General features: G+C 43.6%; 1 protein-coding gene across 3 annotated transcripts in view; it reads left to right on the top strand.

Moving 5' to 3' along the window:
• The window catches only part of arhgef2a (Rho guanine nucleotide exchange factor (GEF) 2a), a 60,633-nt gene that overhangs the window by 13,619 nt on the left and 23,953 nt on the right, over window positions 1-23,061 (top strand). For all 3 annotated transcript variants that reach the window (XM_076105684.1, XM_076105686.1, XM_076105683.1), the window contains exons 7-12: window positions 6,350-6,493; window positions 6,718-6,968; window positions 7,822-7,947; window positions 17,483-17,600; window positions 18,860-18,936; window positions 22,308-22,479. In XM_076105684.1, the coding sequence (XP_075961799.1) occupies window positions 6,350-6,493; window positions 6,718-6,968; window positions 7,822-7,947; window positions 17,483-17,600; window positions 18,860-18,936; window positions 22,308-22,479 (888 nt within the window). The remainder of the gene's footprint in view (window positions 1-6,349; window positions 6,494-6,717; window positions 6,969-7,821; window positions 7,948-17,482; window positions 17,601-18,859; window positions 18,937-22,307; window positions 22,480-23,061) is intronic.

The raw sequence follows: 23,061 nt of genomic DNA, 5'->3' as shown, positions 1-23,061 counted from the left end.
TACCGCTGAGAGGCTGGGCCGCTACCCACAAAACCCTACCTACGTCCCCCCTAGACAACCTCCGAACTTGGGGACTACCAGTCGCCCCCCCAGAGCCTCAAGAGGCAGGGGGTACAGGAGATGATGTCTCCTGGCCGGCCGTCGGTTATTTCTCCCAGCAGCACATCAGCTACTGGGCAGCTCATGCTTTAGACCCCTGGGTGGTGTCCACCCAGGGGCCACCAGCCTCCAGCCGGGTCAAAATGACCAGCATCACCGATCTGGCAAAATCCCTAGCCCTGAACCAGAAGTTAGCCACGCTCCTGGTCAAGGGTGCAATCGAGAGGGTGGACCCCCTGTCACAACCCGGGGGGTTCTACTCAACTTACTTTCTTGTAAAAAAGAGAGGCGGCGGACTGCGCTCAATCCTAGACCTGAGGGGACTAAACAAGTTCCTGAAGGTGTTACCATTTCACATGCTGACCACAGCAGACGTCCTTCGGGCGGTTTCCAGGGGAGACTGGTTCATGTCGGTCGACCTGAAGGATGCCTATTTCCATGTTCCCATTGTACCTCACCACAGGCGGTTTCTTCGCTTCGCCTTTCAAGGCGGTCACTTCCAGTTCAGGGTGCTCCCATTCGGACTCTCCCTCTCCCCACGGGTGTTCACAAGGTGCGTTGTTAAAATACTGCTGTACTTGGACGATTGGCTGATCTGTGCGCCATCCCAGCTTCAGGCGGCACAGGACACTGCTCGCCTTCTCTCTCACGTGGCCCGGTCGGGCCTCAGGGTGAACATGGAGAAGAGCTCCCTGAGCCCTTCTCAGAGCATAACCTTCATTGGTGTGGCTCTGGATACAGTCACTATGAGTGCCTGTCTGTCACCCCAACGGGTGCACGACATCCTCCACAGCCTCTCTCCCTTCCGAGGGGGCAGGCGGTTGCCCTACATTCTTTTTCTCCGCCTATTGGGCAAACTGACAGCTTCCTCAGCTGTCGTTGCCTTAGGTTTGCTGTCACTGCGCCCCTTGCAGAGATGGCTGAACAGGCTTCACTTGGATGCCAAGTGGCACAGACACAGGGCAATAGTAGTATCGGAGCAGTGCCTACTCGCTCTATCCCCATGGAGGGAGAGAGCATACCTTGCAAACGGTGTCCCCATGGGTTTGGTCCCATTCAGCCGAGAGGTGGTCACAACAGATGCCTGCCTCTCAGGATGGGGTGCAGTGTGGCAAAACAGGACTGCTCAGGGGCAGTGGTCTGCTCACGACCACATAGAGCATGTCAATGTTCTAGAGCTACGGGCTGTGCACCTAGCGCTCAAACATTTTCTGCCATACTTGAGGGGAAAGCATGTGCTTGTCCGGTCAGACAACACCTCTGCGGAGTTTCACATAAACCATCAAGGGGGCACCAGATCCGCAGAGTTACTACCGGTATCCCGTGCCCTTCTGACTTGGGCTGCCCCTCGCCTTACCAGCCTTCGGGCACTGTACCTACCAGGGGAACAGAACCAGGTCGCAGATTTCCTGTCCCGTCACAAGCCCCCACCGGGGGAGTGGCAGCTTCATCCAGATGTAGTGCAGACCATTTGGGGTCTCTTCGGCAGGGCAGAGGTGGATCTCTTTGCCTCGGAGATGTCGACCCACTGTCCCCATTGGTTCTCCCTGACAGAGAGGACCAGTCCTCTGGGTCAGGATGCCCTGGCTCACACGTGGCGAGAGGGGCTTCTTTATGCCTTTCCACCGTTCCCTCTGATCTTGCCAACACTTCTCAGAGTTCTTCAACAGGGCCACAGACTCTTGCTAGTAGCCCCCTTATGGCTAGCCAGGATTTGGTTCTCCCTACTGCACAGACTCCGCTGCAGGACACCATGGCGCCTCCCCAACAGGAGGGACCTCCTGTCGCAACTAGGAGGTCGGATTTGGCATCCCAATCCCAGCCACCTCCAACTATGGGTCTGGCCGCTGGAGGGCCCAACCAGCTGCTGACTGGCTGCATAGAGCCAGTCAGAAGAACTATCCTGAATGCCAGGGCACCATCTACCCGTCTGCAGTACGAAAACAGGTGGAGGCTGTTTTCTGACTGGTGTGTGGTTCGGAACAAGGACCCGGTGCAGTGCCCGTACCTGTTGTACTCGAGTTTCTGCAGTCCCTCCTAGATAAGGGCCGGTCTCCCTCTACCCTGAGGGTATACGTGGCCGCTCTTTCATGGCACCATGCTAGGGTCGACAATGGCACAGTAGGGAGCCACAGACTGGTGTCCCTCTTCCTAAAAGGGGCTCTGCGATTGCGTCCCCCGAACGCCCCGAAGGCCCCTGCATGGGACCTACATTTGGTATTGGACACCCTATGCTTGCCTCCTTTTGAACCCCTGGCATGGGCAGAGCCGAGATGGCTGGCAACCAAAACGGTGTTTCTCCTTGCCATCACTTCAGCTAAACGTGTAGGCGAGCTACATGCCCTGGTAGTGAGTGAATCGTGTCTGAGGTGGAACTCAGATGGATCGGGGGTTACTTTGTGGCCTAATGCAGCGTTTCTCCCAAAGGTGCTGACACGCTCGCATATCAACCAGCCTATCCAGCTTGCAGAGTTTGACCCCCCATCGGGAGAGGAGAGGTCAAGGCTGCTGTGCCCAGTGCGGGCCCTCAGAGCTTATGTGGAAGCCACCGCTTGCATACGGTGGTCGGAGCAGCTCTTTATCAGTTATGGTGGGCCTAGGAAGGGCTGTGCCCTTTCAAAACAGCGCCTGTCCCACTGGATAGTGGAGGCCATTGCCCATGCATACAAGGCGAGCGACCGTCCTCTACCATCCGGAGTGAGGGGCCACTCTACCAGGAGTGTCTCCACATCATGGGCAGCCCTGAGAGGTGTGCCTGTGGAGGATATATGTGCTGCGGCCTCATGGGCATCACCGAGCACATTCACCAGACACTACAGAGTGAACGTTGCCACCCCTCACCCACTGGGGAGGGTTCTTTGGCCAGCTTCCTCTACCTGAGCTTGGTCACTCGGAATCCCGTGAACTCGCGAGAAGATTCCATAGGACTGAACTCAGGATGACACCGGAACTTATAGACGACGGGGGTCATCCGAGGTCACAGGTGACTTTGTTGGTATAAATATTCGACCTGCGCATGCGCGAGACGGAAGATATCCAGTGTTAAGCACTGCCTCTGGCGGTCATCCAGGATTCATAGAACCGTAGTTACATTCGTAACTTTCGTTTTTATCTTCATTAATTCTTCTATCATTCCATTGTCATCATTACTATAACCCCATAATGAGCTATGAGCATTAAAATCTCCACAACATATCACTTTCCCTTCTAACTGTGCAGCTAATTCATCAAGTAAATTGATTGAAAGTCTCTTACAAGGGTTGTAATAGTTTGCAATTCTAATAGTTCCTTCTCTTGTCTAAACTTCAATTATCACATATTCCAGCTCTGTTCCTTTCTCCAAAACTTTAAACTGTATTCCTTGTTTTACAAATATTATACACCCTCCTCCATTTCCCCCACTCTATCTCTGCAAATACTATCATATCCTTTAATGACAAAGTCTAATGCTGTTCCTGAACACATATGATTTCTGGTTTCTTTTTAAGGAATTCTTTAAACTCTTGGCCATTTAATAATAAGCTTCTTGCGTTCCATTGTAGTACAATCATACTGTCCTATCCCCTGGGCCTCCTGGCTTCCCATCTTCTCAGAGTCTTTTATTAATATGCTCACAAGATACATCTTTTATCCCCAAAAAACTCTCAGCTCCCCTCACTATTATTTTGATTTTCTCTGTTTTGTGTTTGACTTGGTCAGTACAATTTATTACATATGCAATAAACAGGATTAATTTATCCAGGATTCATTTATAAACGTTTTCATTTATCCAACTTATGCTGTATTGGTTTCCTCCGACAGACTTGTCTCTCTCTCTCAAAACTTGGTTAGGTGTTTCATTCATTACTCTTTGTCCTTGTACCCTCTTCACAGCCTTTGCATAGCTTATGTTGTTTCCTGCTTTTACCTGTTGGGTTTTCACAGCCCTCATCCTGACTTCGCATCCACCATATGTTACCCTGTGATGGCCACCACCATTACAGCATTTATCCTGCAAATTATCCTTACATTCCTCCACTCTGTGATCCGCTCCACACTTAGGACATCTCTGTTTCCCTTTGCAAACTGCTGCTATATGTCCATACCTCTGGCATTTGTAGCAGCGAAGTGGGGGAGTCCCTCCTGGGGCCTCACTGGGAAACTCATACATCCGATTTTGACTCCTTCAGGAAGTACGGAGTTCTGAAACTCAATAAGAACAGATATCAACCCTTTCTCCATTAACTGTTCTTAGCAACCTCTTCATTCTGCTCACTTCTTCTCCATAAATACTCCGTTAGAGTTTTTTGAGGTCCTCGTCTAAGGAATACCTGTTATCACTCCTTGTGTCACTCGATTCTCACCCACAGATCTTTTTTCACTTATCATTTTCTTACAGATACTTTCTATATCCATAGCATTGTTTTTCTGTTCTTCCGTTTTATATATTATCAATAAGCTTCCGTCCCTCAAGACTTTAGCCATTTCCACTTCTCCAATCTTTCTCAATTCCCTAGACAGAGCTATCGGGCTAAGACCAACATGCTCATCGTCCTTTCTGAATTTAAGGATCATTTTAAATTCCTCCCTCACAATCTTCCTTCGAACAACTCTATTTCCTTCATCAGAGCTGTTTCCCTCCAAGCTTCTCTTATTATTTTTGACTCCCATTCAAACTTCCCTCACCCCCCTGTTCTCTCCCTTCTTCCATCCTCCTCTCCCACCAGAGAAAACAGGGTGGGGAGAACCCTCCCCAGAAAACACACTGGGGAGGTGCAGGTGATTAGACACAGGAGGATTCAATTAGGGGGGGGGCAGACATCACACAGGCGGGAAAACATACAAAGGCAGGAAGTGAAGTGAACAAGGGACACAACAGGCAGGGGAATTCAAAATAAAACAGGAAACAAACTAAACCAAAACCGAGACTGTGACAGCTACAACTCGTTCCTGAAAACTGCTGTACAAGTTTAAGAAATACAGGCAACACATTTCCAACGTTTAGTTTCCCCTAAACATTATAACTACATTATTTTTATCAAAATATCCAACATGTTAAATGCCTCCGTTAGCTTCATTGCAGCAAAATTATTGATTCAAATGCTGTGAACGGGTGGTGTTTGGTTAACGAGTAAATGTATGATATAATTTCAATTAATTCCTTTTTAAAAGTTTGAACACAGACCTTCACATACATCAACAAAGCCAGCTAGTTCGCTATTCTGCTAGCTACTTACCATAGAAGTGGATAGGGCCAAGATCGCTCCTGTTTGCTTGACCAAAGCTTAATTAGCGCAAAAAAAAAATGTGGTTAGGTTTAGTAAAAACATCATGGTTAAGCTTAAAATAAGTACATTTGTTACAATATTTCGGTTATGAACGTAAATTTAAATAAGTTAACATTAACCTTTGGGTACACACAGGACACAAACAGTGGTCTCCTGGGTGAAAGTCCTGTGTTTCCTACCTGTCCGCCTCTATTTCCTCTCTATGCAGACTTGCGCGCACTATGATTATAAACATATTTGTTGTACGTAAAAAAGAATGCAATCTGGGAGAAAATATATTTCTCTAGAAATGTAATTGACAATTCGCTGTATGGGAACATCATTTTTATGTACATGGCTGCATGAGATGAATGATTTAGGTCAGTAGATGGTTATATGACCGATTTGTGAGAAGTGACTAAGGTCAAAGTAAATGGCTGTATATATACAGGAACCTAAATATAAAAGTCCTAAATTCTTTGAAAGCAGTAGTATCAAAAGTACTGTCTCCTTCAGTGGCATGTTATTTTTTAGGTATATCCTATGAATACATGTAAGCAACATTATAGTTTGTACTTTACAGTAAACTACTAGTTGTCATAGCACTGCATCATATTTTATAAGATCAACATATTTTAGCATCAAAAAATCTTAATCTGAAAATAAACCAGTAGTAGCTATAAGTGTCAAATAAATGTAGTGGAGTAAAAAAGCTTAATATTTCCCTCAGACATGTAGTGGGATAGAAGTATGAAGTATTATTAAATGAAAATACTCAAGTAATACTGGGCTTAAAAGATACTTGAGTTCATGTACTTAGTCACATTCCAAAAGGGGATAATAGATTGTAATTTCAGTTGGACTTGCAGCATGATCTGCTGACATTGGTTCTTCTTACAAACAAGTGAAAGATACAGAAGTCTTTTCATTCCTTGAAAGATTAGAGCTCTAAAATCATTTTTTCAGCCTGTGATCTTTGATGTTGATGGGTTTCTCTTATTTAGGAGACATCTACTATACTGCAGTATTGGAGGATCTGGAACTGGAAGGCCAGGACTTTAAGGCTGACTCATGGAGCATGGCTGTGGATAGCAGCTACTTGCAGGCACACCGCAAAAATGTCATCAAGAGGCAGGATGTCATCTATGGTGACAATTGCAGTTGATTTTGCTTTCATTTTTTTAACCCAGACATTTTATGTATTGCTGAATATACAGTAGCTAGATGAAAGTACTACATGTACATAGATGGTATTTACATGGTAGCTAGACATAATACAATAATGTCAAGTTTAATTTCTTTCATTTCTTTCTGTACTGCATGACTGCTACATGATACAGGACCTTGAAGTGTGTGTGTGTGTCCCTCTCAGAGCTGATTCAGACAGAGCTGCATCACATGCGAACGCTGCATATCATGGAGAGTGTGTTCCGGCAAGGCATGCTGGAGGAGCTTCAGCTGGACCTGTGCACCGTGTATGCCATGTTCCCCTGCCTGGACCAGCTGACCAGGATACATTCCCATTTCCTGACACAGCTTCTCCTGCGCCGCAACAGCAGCCTGCACTCTGGATCCAGCCGCAACTTCACCATTCACCAGCTGGGGGACATACTACTAGAGCAGGTGGCTGCCATGCATTTTCACAACCATTCAGAGTGACACAGAACTGGAACCAAAATGTAACTGTATTTGGTCATTACATCAAGTAGTTTTGTGTAATTCTATAGTTTGGCAGAAGTGTCTAACTACAATCGAGACTAGTGTCATAACAGTAATGAATGAGTCCAACATGAGTTGAACGCATGATCACAAAGACATCATCTGTATATCATTTTTTTCTTAGTAATAGATATTTAATGACAGGAACTGTCTTCATGTTATTTTATTTGTTATATTGAAGTTAATATTTGAAATGAATTGCTCATATAACCACAAAGATGATATATTTATAATAATATTTTATATTAGCTTTTTTAATCATGATTTTTGTGCTATTGCTATTCAGTTGTTATTTTTCATAAAAATATTTGCTGAAAGGGCAGTGATGCAGCATATTACCAATCACAAACATGGACAAGTCTGTGAGAAGAGCGGTGCATTTTACAAACCAAGAGACAACTATAATAGGGGGGAAATACGAAGAAGACATAAACAGGCTGAAAGTAACACTAATGACTAATGCAGGATGGATGTGAATGTGTAAAGTAATAATATAACTTCATTAATAAATAATATAACTGCTTCATATAGAGCATGATAGATCTGACTATCATTACATGTACAGTAGATCAATCTAATCGAACCTTCCACGTACCAAGCTTTGATTGGTCAGGCAATGCTTTTATACAGTTGATCTCTTATCTCTCGACCCTGAAGTTACCTCGCTAAGCCCAAATCCTGCTTCGTAGCACAGGTCAGAACAGTGACTTTACACTCATGTTCACAGACAAATTAACTTGTGCATGTTGTCTGCCAGTTCTCAGGCCAGTGTGCAGATGAGATGCGGAAGACCTACGCTGAGTTCTGTAGCCGCCACTTGAAGGCTGTCAAATTGTACAAGGAACTGCTGGCCAGAGACAAGAAGTTACAGTGCTTCATACGGGTGAGACAGGCACAAAAACATTAAAAACACATCAAAATAGACAGCGTTATAAATGAGTGCTCATTGTTTTCTGTTGTAAATACTGTTTTCTGCTGCGATTCCCGGAGCTCTTTCACCAAAGATGAGCTCATAAACATCAGGAGAACAACTCCAGCGGACTTACTTCCAACGTTTCTGTTAACTTCTGTGGAATTACTGGACGTTCTCGTCAAAGATATGCTCACCTTAACTCATGCAGTGAAGCGCCGTAGGAGAGGGAAACGTGCCGGCACGCTTGTGCGTCTCCACACACGTGGATTTTGCACACGGCTGCCGGGCATATTTCTCTCCAACGTCCGCTCACTGTGCAACAAACTGGACGAACTTCAGCTACTGGTGGGGAGAGACAGAGACTTTACTTCATCCTCCATTTTGTGCTTCACTGAGACCTGGCTCTGTGGATCGATACCCGACTCCGCGCTCCAGCTGGCTGGCTTCCAGCTGTTCAGAGCGGACCGCGACACGGAGCTCTCCGGCAAATCAAAAGATGTAGGAATCTGTTTCTACTCCAACAGTGGCTGGTGCAACTATGTGAAAGTGATTATACAGCACTGTTCTCCTGATCTGGAATCTTTCATCATAAACTGTAAACTCTTTTACTCCCCCCGTGAGTTCGCTTCATTCATACTGGTCGGTGTTTACATGCTGCCACAGGGCAACGTGCAGGAAGCACAGCAGACACTCGCCGAACAGATACGGTGTGTGGAGCGGACACATCTTTAGTTATTGTCCTTGGAGACTTTAACAAAGGAAACCTCAGCCATGAACTCCCCAAATACAGACAGTTCATTAAATGGTCAGGAACTGATGATCGCTGGCATTCGGCAGCGGGGTCAGGAACTGGAAACCGCTGTGGCTCAGAGGCAGTGGCCGGAACTGGAGGTCGCTGCGGCAGGAACTGGAGGTCGCGGCGGCTCTTGGGTGGCGGCGGCGGGGGCTGGAACTGGAGGTCGCTGCCGCTCGGAGACGGCGGCGGCTGGAACTGGAGGTCACTGCCGCTCGGAGACGGTGGCGGCTGGAACTGGAGGTCACTGCCGCTCGGAGACGGCGGCCGGTTCCGGGGATAGCTGCGGCGTTGAGGCGGCGGTGGTCGGTTCCGGGGATAGCTGTGGTGCTGAGGCGGCGGCCGGTTCTGGGGATAGCTGCGGCGCTGAGGCGGCGGCCGGTTCTGGGGATAGCTGCGGCGCTAGGAACTGGAACTCGCTGAGGTGGCAGGAACAGGAACTCGCTGCGGCGGCAGGAACAGGAACTCACTGCGGCGCTGAGGCGGTAGCTCGATACGGAGTCGGTCGGACCTCCGACCGGACACTGGGAGCTGGAGTCAGATGGCAAACCATGAGGCCCTCCCAAGGCCAGGCGGGTTCCCGTAAACTGTTCATACCACTCAGCAGAAAAGCACTCAAAATGTTGGTCCGCTGAGTCCAACACGTCACGGTTCGCCTTCTGGACAAGGCGGTATCCCATAAACTGTTCATACCACTCTGGGGAAAAGCGCACCAAACAGTGGTCTGTTGAGGTGGAAGGGTGGCTTAGCTCGGGGTTAGCTTTCTGGAAGCTCCGAGGCCCTCCCCTGGCCAAGCGGGTTCCCCAAAACTGGTCTGCTGAGTCTTTCATGGTCAGATCGTTCTGTTACGTCCAAGGGGCAGATCAGAGACACAATCGCAATCGCAGACACAGACACTGGAGACGAGGTGAAGTTTAGAAATAAGAATCTTTACTGGTCATCAAAAGAGAAATAAACAAAAACTTGAAGCGACTCCAACAGGGAGCGAGCAAAACTGAAAAAAAGGCCAAGTCACAAAAAAAGGCAAAGTAACAAAAAAAAGGCAAAGGTACAAACCAGGAGCAAACACGAGGACCAAACGCTGGAGCACAGAGCAGACACGAGGGAGACACAATGCTGGAACAGACAGGGAAACGAACAAAGATGATCTGACAACCAGAACAGGGAAAGCAGGGGAGTATATATGTGTGGGGTGATGAGAAGATTGAAGGCAGCTGGGTGGACTGGGCAGGTGAGTAGGATGAGTGCAATCAGGAGAAACACACACACACACACAGACACAGGAACACAGGGGCCAAAGCCTAAACCGTGACACATTCGCTCTGCCGAGAGGGTGATTGGCTACAATCTGCCGTCCCTCCAGGACTTGTTCGCTTCAAGGACCCTTAAGCGAGCAAGAAAGATTGTAGCCGACCCCTCTCATCCTGGACACAAACTGTTCGTGCCCCTTCCATCTGGTAGGAGGCTGCGGTCCATCAGGACCAAGACCTCACGCCACATGAACAGTTTCTTCCCTTCTGCAGTTGGGCTCATTAACAGAGCCCGGGTCCCCCACTGACTCTGTCATCCCCAGGACAATTTCCTACCGGTCACTCCCCTGCACATCCCTTCATATTTAAATACACTTGTCACTTTTACATTATACTTACATTACACTTGTTTAAAGTACTGTTATCTGTTTGTTATGCACTTTATTTTATATTCTTCTATATTCTATTATACATTTTAATATGTTTCTATTTCTTGCACTGTGTTGATTGTTGTTGATTGTTTAATGTTATTGTTAATGTTATTGCCTAATGTTATGCTCCACCCGCCATGACAAATTCCTTGTATGTGAAACATACATTGGCAATATACGGTTCTGATTCTTATTCTGACAGGGTGGAAGGAGGGGAAGTGGATAAGTCAAACAAACACATTTATCATCTTGGAGGTCGCTACTCCTGTTTCTGTGTGAAACTAAAAGTAAAGTTGATATTTTGTCACGTCAGTTGTTAGTCAAGTGACTTGCGAGTGTAGTTAGTCAAGTTAACGTCAACCACAGTCTGCAGAGTGTCATAGTTTGCAGCTTGAAGCCACTGAAAAATAGGCAGGCCCAACATTTAGAAAAATATAAAATAATGTTAAATTCTTCAAGGGCCGCAACACATTCTCAAACCAATGCATCAAATAACGATGCTTGCATTATTTGATGTTGGGCCTGCCTAAATGTTGGGCCTGCCTATTTTTTTATAGACTATACAAGAAGTCAGCACATTCTCAGTATCAGGGCCAAATACTGTCGCTTTGTCCCACCCCCTGGCGTCTGATACCGATGCACAAGGCACCCTTGATTGTCCGTGTGAGACGAACGAGTGGAGGTCAACAAACATGAATAATTATACTATGTCATACTTTGATGTGTTAGAAAGGGACGCCAAGGGTCCAGACCAAGTGTCAGAATGTATACCAGTTGGTATGAGAACATGTGATGTCACCCATAGGTGAGTTGACAACGGTTTTGAAGCCTCGAGTTTGGCGCTTTGACCATCGCCATCTTGGTTTTCGGAACCAGGAGTGACACAAGATGGTGGAGTTAGGAACAACCAAGCACTGATCAAGACCATTTACAATTCATTTTCATTAGTTGAAAGAGTTAAAGTTGTCAGAAGAAAACAGGGACAACTCCCAGGCTAGACAATCCATGGTAGCAACCTGTCAATCACAATGTAGCCACGCCCTAAAGCATACTCAGCTTTATGGTCTGTTTGACTCTAAATGGACCATAATTTACTAAATGAACATCATGCTGTATTGAAGAAGACTTGAAACTAGAGACTGAGACCATAAACTCATGTTTACAATGTTTACTGAGGTAATAAATCAAGAGCGAAGTAGAGTCATTTTCTCATAGACTTCTATATTAACTGAGTGCTATACGAGAGAATGCAGGTTTAAGACACTTCAGCTCTGGCTTCACTTTTCAGAGCCGGAGGTTGCCACCTGCTTTTTTCGTGGTTTGTCCCAGCTGTTTTTTGGCATCTCTTGCCCAATTTTTAGTAGAATTAGACTGTTCATATTTTTTGGGGAATTCTTGCTAACACTGGCAAACTCATACCGTAACGGAAAATCAAAATCAGCTTCTGAAGGTGATGGCTGTAGTCAAAACTGCCCACTATAGATCGATAGTTAACTTTTAACATCCTGTCGCTACACCTGGCTGGCCGGTACCACTTCTTATCGTGTGGTGTCGGAGGCATTCGATTTCAAAGATAATCCATAATCATAAGTACATTTCTAACAAGACAAGCTGTTTGTCTCAGAAGGTATTTTTAACAATCCATTCTTCAACATTCCAATTAAAAATTAAAGTCGTACTTTTCTTTTCCTGGTGGGGCTCCATTTATGTACAGCAGCTCTAAACACCTTTTGGCTGGTTCATCTTTGGGGATGGAGGTTATCCATGCATGGCCACACCCATCAACGTGATGACCCCATACGAGGAGCCGGAACAAAACCCAGTTCAGAAAAGGTAGAACCGGCATCAAGCCAAGGCCAGATGTGTGGTAGTCAGGTTTAGAGCATAAACTGCTGAGCAGCAGATAGGGAAAACAAGCAGCAAAGTGGTACAATCTTCTTTTTTTTAAAGTAAAAACAATAAATGAAAAACAATGAATGAAAAGCTTTATAAAACATTCATATAGCACTAAAATTAATTTAAGTTGAACTTTAATTAACATTATGCAGTTACATAAAACATCTGTGCCTCCACAACATATCCTTATAAAAGGGGACTTAGTGGAACTAGATGTGGTGGAGGGGACCATCCATGGCAAGGCAGCCATGACTGGAGACAATTTAAGGAACAGGCAGGAAGCAGCGGTTTCTCCTCCTGGTGCATTTCTACATAGTTTGTGTACCTGCAATAATGGGTCTTGTTTTATTCGTAAGTTCTAATTCTCTCTCTATAGTAAAGTATCAGTAAATTCAGGTCAACTGGATTATGTCAGTAAGTTCCAGTTCTCTTTCTATTCATTAAGTTCAGGTTTAACTGGTTTCTGTGAACAGTTATTGTTTCATTAGTAAGTTCATGTTCTCGTTCTATTCATTAAGTTCAGGTTTAACTTGTTTCTGTGAACAGTTATTGTTTCATGAGTAAGTTCCTGTTCTCGTTCTATTTAGTAAGTTAAGTGACGCCCTACTATTGGCTTATAAGGGGGCTCTACTGTGGCTGATTAGAGCAGGGTTGTCAGAGGATCGGCTCCGCTAGTCCATGTCGATGTGTCCTTGGGCAAGACACTTGACCCCAAATTGCTCCCGTAGATGTGCCTTCAGTGTGTGAATGTTATATGTATGTTAGATAGTCCTGATGGGCAGGTGGCTCCTTGCATGTTAGCCCCTGTCATCCAGTGGCGGGCTGTCAGGGCCTGCAAGGCCTTCTCTGCTGGCCTAAACAGAATCACAAAGTTATAGCTATTTTATAATTTAATATTTTTCCTTAAATACACTACATGTATTATAATATTTTCCCCATCATCTTATTTTCTCATTGCACAGCTACTGTCTTCCTCAGTTGCTCTGCTTCCAGTGCAGCTTGTTTTAAGTAGAGCTTTTATCCAATCAGATCTCACCTCTGTGTCTCTAGGTAAGAACAGAGGCCCGAGGCCTGCAGACTCACAAGTGAATCTCTTTGCAGTTTAAGTGAATGGGGACGATATTGTTGATTGTCATACTGTTCAACCAATCAGATCTTTAGTTTGACATGTTGGGCGTATTCTTTGACTACCAGAGCCTGCTAGCTGGCCTACAAGTACGTGATTGGTCAGTGGGCTGCTGCCTCTGTCCAGCAGACATTTTCAGCCTCAAACGCATTAAAACGTATTCAAGAAATACAACTGGGGAGGCTCGACTGTCTTCACTGGCGTCCGTGAATCGAGAAGGACTTCTTACTGGAACTAAAATGCACGGATGTACTGAACAACCATGAGATTAAACTCTTTATTAACAAAGAAAGGAGGAACAGCAGCTAAATAGTGAACAGCAGCTCTGGTAAGTTAAATGCGTTTGTTTTTACATCTGCAGTAGCTTTAATATGCTTGTTTATTAACTTGTTTTTATGAAGATGGATTTTTGTTTGGTTTTATATGTGATAGGAACCATTGTTACATCCAGTGTTGCTCTAGGGACATATTTAGCCGGTGCCAGTGTTGGCAACCTGGCGACTTTCTCGCTAAATCTGGTGACTTTCTAAACCCTCATGGCGACTTTTTTTTGTCAAAAGCTACTAGTGACAAATCTAGCGACTTGTTCTGGTGTTATTGGAGACTTTTGTGACGTTAAAGGACTACCGTTCTACAGTTACTGTCATGAACAAGCAGCGGGTGCTGCCGCCCCAAAGCTCACAGGCGGTAACTCGCGCTGCAGTCCCAGCTGCAGTCAGAGCAGAGAGGAGACGCACTCCCGGCGTATTCTCTGCAGATAGGTGTTGGCTTCATTTTTACACGAAACAAATAATGACCGTAGCTGTGTTTCAGCTGCAGGACAGCAGTGAAGGCCCAGGTATAAAATGCACGGCCCGCCACTGCTGTCATCAGTATATGAATGGGTGTGAATGGGTGAATGATGACATGTAGTGTTAAAGCACTTGAGTGGTCGGAAGACTAGAAAAGCGTACAAGGACAGTCCATTTACCATTTATCATTTATAAGCAGTTTTCTACCGAGACAGATCGTTAGGCAGATAGGCTCGAGTCTGCAGTGGTATGTTCCTATAACTGCCAGAAGGGGGCACTATAGACATAATGTTGTCACCTCTGGTCTGTAATTCTACAGTGCCCCCTTCTGGCATGTTTAGGAACCTACCACCGCAGACTCGAGCCATGCCATACAGTGAAACTATTTTTCATGTAATCAACACATAAATTGTCATTTTAGACAATCCAATAGATCATGGAGAGAAAAATACCCCAACGTATATGCCAATCACATCTATGTCGGTAGAAAACAGCGTATGTGCAATAGTGGGGCGGCACTTAATGGTAAATGCCACTAGACTGGAGTGGTATGCCGCCAGTGAAACGTCAAATGTCGTTGAATCATAGTGGTATGCTGCTTGTGCGGCTTGACCTGAGTGATCTGCCTTAAATAGAGAAACACACCATAACACTTTACTCATTTAAAGTATTTATGATGAATAATACATAATATACCATGTATGCCTCTTCAAATATTCTGCGACATTAATATAATGTGTGGTTGTGTTCGACCATTCCACTTTCAAACGGCACCTTGCATTATTAACACATAATATACCATTAGGCAATACACGGTACACAGCGGCAAACCACTCCAGTGATCGGCATATGCCGCTGAACCACAGTGGCATACCATCAGCCAATCTTTGATCTCGGTGCTACTGCAGAGCCAGAGAGAGAGGGAGGAGAAGGTACCTTCCAAAGTCCTAATTATGAGATGCTAAGTCATAATTATGAGATAGTAAGTCATATTTATGAGATGCTTAGTCATACTTATGCAATGCTAAGTAATCATTATTAGATAGTAAGTCATATTTATGAGATGCTAAGTGATAATTATGAGAAAATTTCTCATTATTCTAACTTACAGGATCTTTATTTTTTCATCACAGTGAAAGGGGCTTGCACAGTTTGTTGATTCTTATGGTTTGTGAGCTGGCCACCTGCAAATCCCAAAGTGGAGTATTTTTTTTAATTACCTGAAGTGAGTTGTACTGGCAAAAGGAATTTTGTGTTTCTTTTATAAACTGAACTGATGCAGAGGAACTGGACTGAACTATAAACAAGCATGTTTTCTTTTGCTTTAATATAACATTTAAATATTGAATTTGTGGTGTGGTTGAGTTCATTTGATTTGACTATTCTGCCCTTATTTATGAATCTGTGTGTTGAAAAAAATAACCGAGGGTAAAGTATCTGTATTCTGTTTGCCTGTATCCTTTGTGGGGTGTGATACTCATGCAACTTTTTGATTTAAATTTGGGAAAACCACTACAACGTGGGAAGCCATTCCCCACTGGAACATCTTGATGGTGTGATTACTTCACCTTATGATTGATGTCCCTGGAAGGAGCACAGTGCAGGAGGCAGGCAGGATCTCTGCAGGCCTGGAAGTGACAAATTGGTCATATAAAGCTTTGGGGGATAAGACAAGTTGAGGTTGAACTGGTTGAAGAATAGGGCCCACCTAACTTGCAAGGAGTTCAGATGCTTGGTTGTTTTAAAGGTTCTTACAATCAGTCCACTTCAGGAAAGGCTACTCTGCTTCCTACATGAAATATCTTAAGTTTAATTGCAAGCAGGTAGTTGTTGATGGCATTGTTTCTCTATATGGGGAAGAGCTGTTAGGAGAAGATGGCATAAGGGGATGTTTGTGGTCATTGATGATGGGGCAGGATCGCTCCCACCCCAACATCTGACCTGTCCACTTCCACCATGAACTGACAAACTGGGTTAGGAAAGGTCAGGGTGTGCACTTTGTGACACAATGAACCCTGGGAACAATACAATAGACACAGGAAACTCACATTTTTCTGCCTTGATGAACAACACACAGTATTCTCAATTCATAAATGCAGGCGACCATCTCCGTTTCTGAAAAGTTGCATTCTTTCTAACTCCTCTGGTTGCAAGTATAGATTGAGTTTAGTAAAGAGCATATAAGTATAGAAGTCTATTACAAAAGGTCCCTACTTCTTTATTTTATTTATTACCTCAGTAAACATTGTATTGCATGAGTTTATATCGTCAATTGTTAGTTTGAAGTCTCTTCAATACAGCACAGTGTTCATTTAGTAAATTATCGTCCTAAAGTATTATAGATCATAAAGCCGGTTGTCTTTTCAGTTCACAAAAGTTAACTGAAACATTTTTGTCACCTATTTGTATCATATTCAGTGTTGTATTCAGCTCCACCCTCTCGTGTCACTTTTGCTTGCAAAAAACAAGATAGAGATGGCCAAAAACCAAGATGGCGTTGACCAAAATGCAAAACTCAAGGCTTCAAAACCAGAGTTCACAAATCAATGGGTGACGTCACATGACTATGTCTACTTCTTACATACAGGCTATGGTTAAATGCCATCAAAGTAAACCAAAACAAAGATAATGTCACTATTGCTCACTAGAGATTGGAATAGAACAGGGGCCTTTGTCAGTCCACACATACTTGTAGTATCCGGCAGGTGGCTGTTGATTGAGTTGAGCACAGAAGAGGTAAACTGAAGATTAGGCAGTAAACTGGTAAACACAGGGCGACTGTGGCTAAGTGGATAGGATGGCTGTCTTTCAATCAGAGGGTTGGCGGTTCAATCCCCGGCTCTGGCTCTGCTAGTCGCATGTCGATGTGTCCTTGAGCAAGACACTTAATCCCAAATTGCTCCCGTAGTTGTGTCTATGGTGTAGAAATGTGATAGACTCTGAATTGTAAGTCGCTTTGGATAAAAGCGTCTGCTAAATGACTGTAATGTAAACTGCTTCTCCTCTTCAGTGGTAGCCTAATTCGACATTCTCGCCATAAATAGGGAAGTATGTATAGAAGATTTTGATTCAGGTATTTCCAGTACATTTGCCTTATTTTATGTATGTTACAAGACAGTGGTCTTATCCTCAAGGTTGCCTTTCAAACTAAATGAAAAAAAAAAGTCAGCCATGGTAGTTTTGTCAGTGTGTGTCTCTCTCTCTCTGTCACTGGGCAGCGGGTGAGTCGCGGACCCCTGCTACGTTGCCATGGTGTTCAGGAGTGCATCTTGTTGGTGACTCAGCGGATCTCCAAGTATCCTGTCCTTGTTCAGCGCATTCTGGATAATACCACTGGTGAATAATCCCAATCATAATAGGTTTATAATCTATGGCAAAGTCAAATCAGGCAACACTAGGCATGTGGTCCGTGAACGAAGTTGAATTAATTTGCCATTGTTCACGTTGTTTAATAATGAACAATGTCAGTTTAGGAGTATTACCTAATCTCATTGGTCTACTTGTGTTCATGTAAATGTATTCTGCTACGTGTGAGTTTGTTGTTCGATAGCCGATGCTGCCTCAACGCGATTAATGCTTGGCCTGTGTTATTGTTGCATTGAATAAACACGTGCAATGCAATTAAGCGCGCCAAAATGTCAGCTTGTTCCATTATCAAAATTTAATAATGAAAAGGAAGTTGAGAGTCGGAAACAGAGACAACTCGCCTTCAGAGTAAAGGTTGTGCGTTTTCAACAGGTTTGCTTCAGCGATCAAATTAAGGAGAGCTAAATTAAATAAATAAATTACTGTTATAAAGTCATATTTTGACCACGTTCCCACAACTGATGGTGAATAAACTGCCAATGGGCGCAAACACTGAATTATTTGTATATAATGATTCATTATATTATCAATTTATTTATTTAAATAAAGGTTTCTTAAACTATTGGGGTGAATAATAAAAGCTATAGTCTTGAGACGTGTGATGAGATTTACCCTGAACTTTGACTTTATTTCTTTGCTCTGTTATGACAATGATGCCACTAAGCTACCTACTAAAAGTCACTTTCATGCACACCTAATACATCAGTGCCAACGCATACTTAATTAGCGTTTTCACTATGACAGTCTCCAACATGTTTCTGCTCACAACACAGGCCTGTATTACAATACTTAATAGTAATATATAAAACATAAATTGCTTTACTTTTACAAATGAGATGTTTTCTACCTGTGTCTAACCGTTGGCATCATGGTAACATGGATTTCAGGCCAGCCAATCAGCTCCTTCCAATCTTCTCATTTGTCGTCTATTATAAAGTAGTACAAATCATTATTGCAGCTTCCTTGTTAAATGACATTTGATTGATTCAGTGTAGGCTACACTGCACAGATGAAAAGCAAAATTAAGTTGTGCAATATCTTTATGAGAGGAATATTAGATCTGCTGGTTCTATGATAGATTCATGGAGGAGAACTTTTTGTCTGTCTATGAGTTTAAGGTTTGACATTGATGAATGTCAACAGTGGCTTAACATTAATCTTTCTGCACTGTCTGTTGCCTTAGGTTGTTGTACCTCCACAGTCATGTTGCTTGTTTATTTCTCTTCCAGATGATGAAGAAGAAGCCTCCTCTCTGGCCCAGGCTCTCTCCATGGTCAGAGAGCTTCTTAGTTCAATAGACCAACAGGTATCAAAGTATTTTCTTGGCCAGAATATCAGAAAATTTTATGGCTACTAGCATTTTTGTGCTCCTGATCAAGACATTTTATGGCACCAGTGATCTCCTTTATTACGAGACAAATGAGAACAAAAAGATGAAAAAAACAATGAATAAATGACAATTACAACCGTTTAGTCAAAGAACAAAGAGTCAGGGGTTGTGTTCATTTGATGTTGGTGTATGCATGTGTGTGCACGTGTGTGCACTTACACCTACCTATTAACAGTGGACTTAGGTGTCGTTACACAGTACAACATGGGACGGCATCGCAAACGGGGGACATTTTTTAGGTCCCCTGATGGTCATGCTTTAAATCAAGCTAAAATCATGTCTAAAACCCTCTGGTTTCTTTTTTTAAATTTTAGCCAAGTGGGAAGTTGACCGTGTGTGTGTTTAAGTCCATGCTCGGCACTGATCCTGCAGGCTGGAGCAGGGATTTTAATGACTCATTCATACACGTTGTTTTAAACACTCCATTATGTGAATGGCTTGCAGCCCCAAGCCTGTCTTTCAGACTGTAGGGGGGGCTATTAACAGGCTACTTAGTGAAGAAAGAAGTCTCTTGAAACATGATTTTTTTCAAAATAATGTTTATGAATCAAAGTATTAAACAAAATAATCAACTTTAGTGGATATATTAAGTTTAGTTTTGGCACTGTATTCATTTAAATGGCTACCCAGAAGGCAGGAGAACATAACCAATAACCAGGGTTAAATTAAGAATATACTACTTAAGTACTTAAATACTTAAGAAATACAAAAATGCTGCATCTGTATCAAAATACTCTTTGAAAAGGGCTTCTCCTTCCAAACCAGTGATGTGTATTCCAACACACTCAAGCAAGAATTCTCCCTGCTCAATGGTTTCGGTGGCAATTACCCCATAACCTGGTTAATATATTATGAAAGGGAATTAATTCAAAACTAATTCAAAAACTCTTCTGGGTCTCATTTTTCTGTGAAACATTTAAGAATATATTACACATGATACACTTTCTTGACCTATAATAAATTGATTAAAAATGATTGTATATAAATTAAGTGATGATAACTTAGTTTAGTGTTACGGGGTGTGGTGAGGACTCAAACGCAGACCAGACCAGAAGTAGAGTGAAGCAGGAATTTAATGAAAACTTAAATCAGACAGGACACTTGGAAGAATGCACAGGGAATCCACGGATGAGACAAGAGACGAGGGGAAATCCAGCAGGACGAGGCAGGGCAGGCAGACGTGGGAAACCGGGAACAGGACAAACCAAACGGGCGGGTAGACATGGCAATGATCTGGCAGTGAGTGACTGAGAGTCAAGGGTTTAAATAGTGGCTTGAACAGGCGAGGGGAGTTGTGCTGATGAGGGAGTGCTTGATTAGTGATCAGAGGCAGGTAAAGGGAGTTAGGCTGGTGCTGAGGGAGTGGCTGACAGGTAGAGTGAGGAGGGTGTGGAGCTACACAAAGACACACAGAAGCCAAAGCCTGATCGTGACAGTTTAGGATATGCAGCGATCAGTATTTTTACAAAGTAGTGTTAACAACAAATTTAATTGTAAGAACCATACAATGTGGAACTTACCTCTCGAGTAAGAGTAATAGTAGAAAAGTCTCAAGGTTGGTTTTCGTCCTCCAAAAATGTCAAAGTGGCCAACACTTTCAAAAGGCACCAAAACTCCTGTGAACCTTCTGTCAGGAGCCCACGGTGAGAAGTTGCCTGGATAGAATTACATTACAGTCTTTTTTTAGCGACTGCTGTCTGCAGCCTACTCCCTCAATACTGCACCATTTTGAAAACACAATAACAATCCCCACTTGAACTCCAGCCGGGAACCTATGAGTCATTCCCATCTCTTCCTATGTTTCTTGTTTGCCCCTCTATAACATACAGTCAGACTGGCCTGGTCAAAGTGAAAACGCATCCTCCTAAAACCTTTAAAAAAACAAAAACAAAAAAACACTACAACCAAATAGATCAGCTGTCAGTGACAGATCCACACCTGATCACTTTACTGAGGTCAGTACTGATTCAGCATGTTGGATCATTGCACTAATGTAAAAAAGTAGTCATATCATATTTAACTTCTTGCAAGATTACTGGAATCATGAAAAGTTACTGGATTTCCATTCAGGTTTATGTATCCTGTTAACATTCCGACGGCCCGCCCACGGGCTTTTGGAATGTTAACTGTACATCTGTGTTATGTACACAACTGCTATGTATAGGTAGGTACTGATGCAACATATCTTTGGAAAGCTAAGATTCTTGTGATTCGATTTCTGCAAACCCATTCAAGATACAATCACAACAGCAGGTACAATCAACGCCTCTGTCAGACCACCAACCAACAAACACAAAATTGAGGCAACTCACCGATGAAGCCTCTATTGTAGCACCCCGTTGCCACAGAGACCCGGTTCAAAACACCGTAAAGGCACATACACACAGGAAGCAGTGTTATGAAAATATAAATATTTTATATATAACTAGGTGGAGTAACCAGTGACAGCAGGTTTAGCGTGCAGGAGGAGTTCACAGACCATGCGCTAAGATCGGCATCACAAACAATTTAAAGCAAAAGAAACAAAACAAAAGACCAAGGCAGCGTCCCACTAACTAGAAAAGAAATGAAAACGAAAATATAAATAATCACAAATAACTGCCAATGAAAACAAACCCAAAAAGATTGTACTTCAACCCACCGAATGTTCAGCAACCCAGCCACCCCCACTTGGATTCCCCCCCAGCTACCATTGGGTGCACTGCTCAGGAAGCTCTAAAAATACACAAATACAACATTACATCTTTCTTAAGTGTACCCAATTTCCCCAGCACACGAAATACATAAAGAAAGACCATTCCACTGTAAATATCTTTACCTGAATCAGCCATCCCCCAAACACACGCTGTCCCCTCCGTAACGGATGCCTCCCAGACACTGCGCTACCGACGCAACTTATGCGGCCTCACGCTACGTCTCCGCTTGGAGAGCAAGTAGTTGGACTCGGCACCCCCCACTCGTGGTGGCGGAGACAGAGCAGACTCAGCACACCCGCTCGTGACGGCGGAGAGAAAGACAAAAGACGCAATGTGTCAGAGGGTTACCTTTCGAAAGAGACCAAAACCATGCATGTACTCCAAATGGTTCAAGAACAGCTTTCAATTTACTTTGGGTATGCCTTGGATAGGCGTTTTAGGCTAATTTTACTGGAGTGGTAACAGGCATGACGAACGCAGCATTGTTTTGTTTTTTTTGCATGGTTTCCTACTATATTCAATTGAAATGTAATTGACGTTCATTAATACTCTGTTCTCCAAATGGAAGATGACTTTTATCCCGGTTGGCAGATGGAGGACCTGGAGAAAACACAGCGTCTGCAAGAGATCCAGGCCAAGCTGGACCCACGGGCTGAGACCAAAGTAAGAGATGGTGGAATTTTCAAAACTGGAGAGTTGTTTCGCCGGAGACTTGTCCATGATGGGACCCTTTTCTGGAAAACCCCAGGATCCCGACTCAAAGGTATGCAACGCTGTGAAAACCTTAGTCTGTGTGTAAAGTAAGTAGTATGTAGTAAGGTAGTAAAGTATAAGTATTTAGTATGTAGGACTGCACAGAAGGATGTCTTGTAGGCTCAATCTGGCTCTAAGGCTCCCCGAAACAAGGGCTTACTGTATTATCATGGCTACCTCCCTGAGCTACTACTGCAACAACTGCATGTAATAGCTGCTAACTTGCCAAATGAATATGGTTGACACGGTCGCTAACACACAGTGAGGAACGCAGTATAATTACAGGAAGATATTAAAGCTACAGTTAGTTACTATAATGAAATTTACTTTTTGTCCCGCATATCATCTTTACAAAGCAAGTTTACAAATGGAGATTGATGACTCGTCTGCTCATAGTAGGTTTACAGGTTTACATTAAGTCTCATAGGCAAGACCATTAAACAAAAAAATTATAAAACATGTGGCGAGTAGGCAAGTCAGCTAAAACTGCAAGGGTATCGTGAAATAATCACCAGTTCAGTTTATTTTGGTTAAAAGTAGTTCTAAGACAGATGCCACTTTAAAGTTGTATTTATATATATATATATATATA

This window comes from Anarhichas minor, unplaced genomic scaffold, assembly GCF_050575085.1.
Source record: "Anarhichas minor isolate MPS153535 unplaced genomic scaffold, ASM5057508v1 ptg000033l, whole genome shotgun sequence".
Classification (NCBI taxonomy): Eukaryota; Metazoa; Chordata; class Actinopteri; order Perciformes; family Anarhichadidae; genus Anarhichas; species Anarhichas minor.
This window is presented reverse-complemented; position numbering and strand designations above follow the sequence as displayed.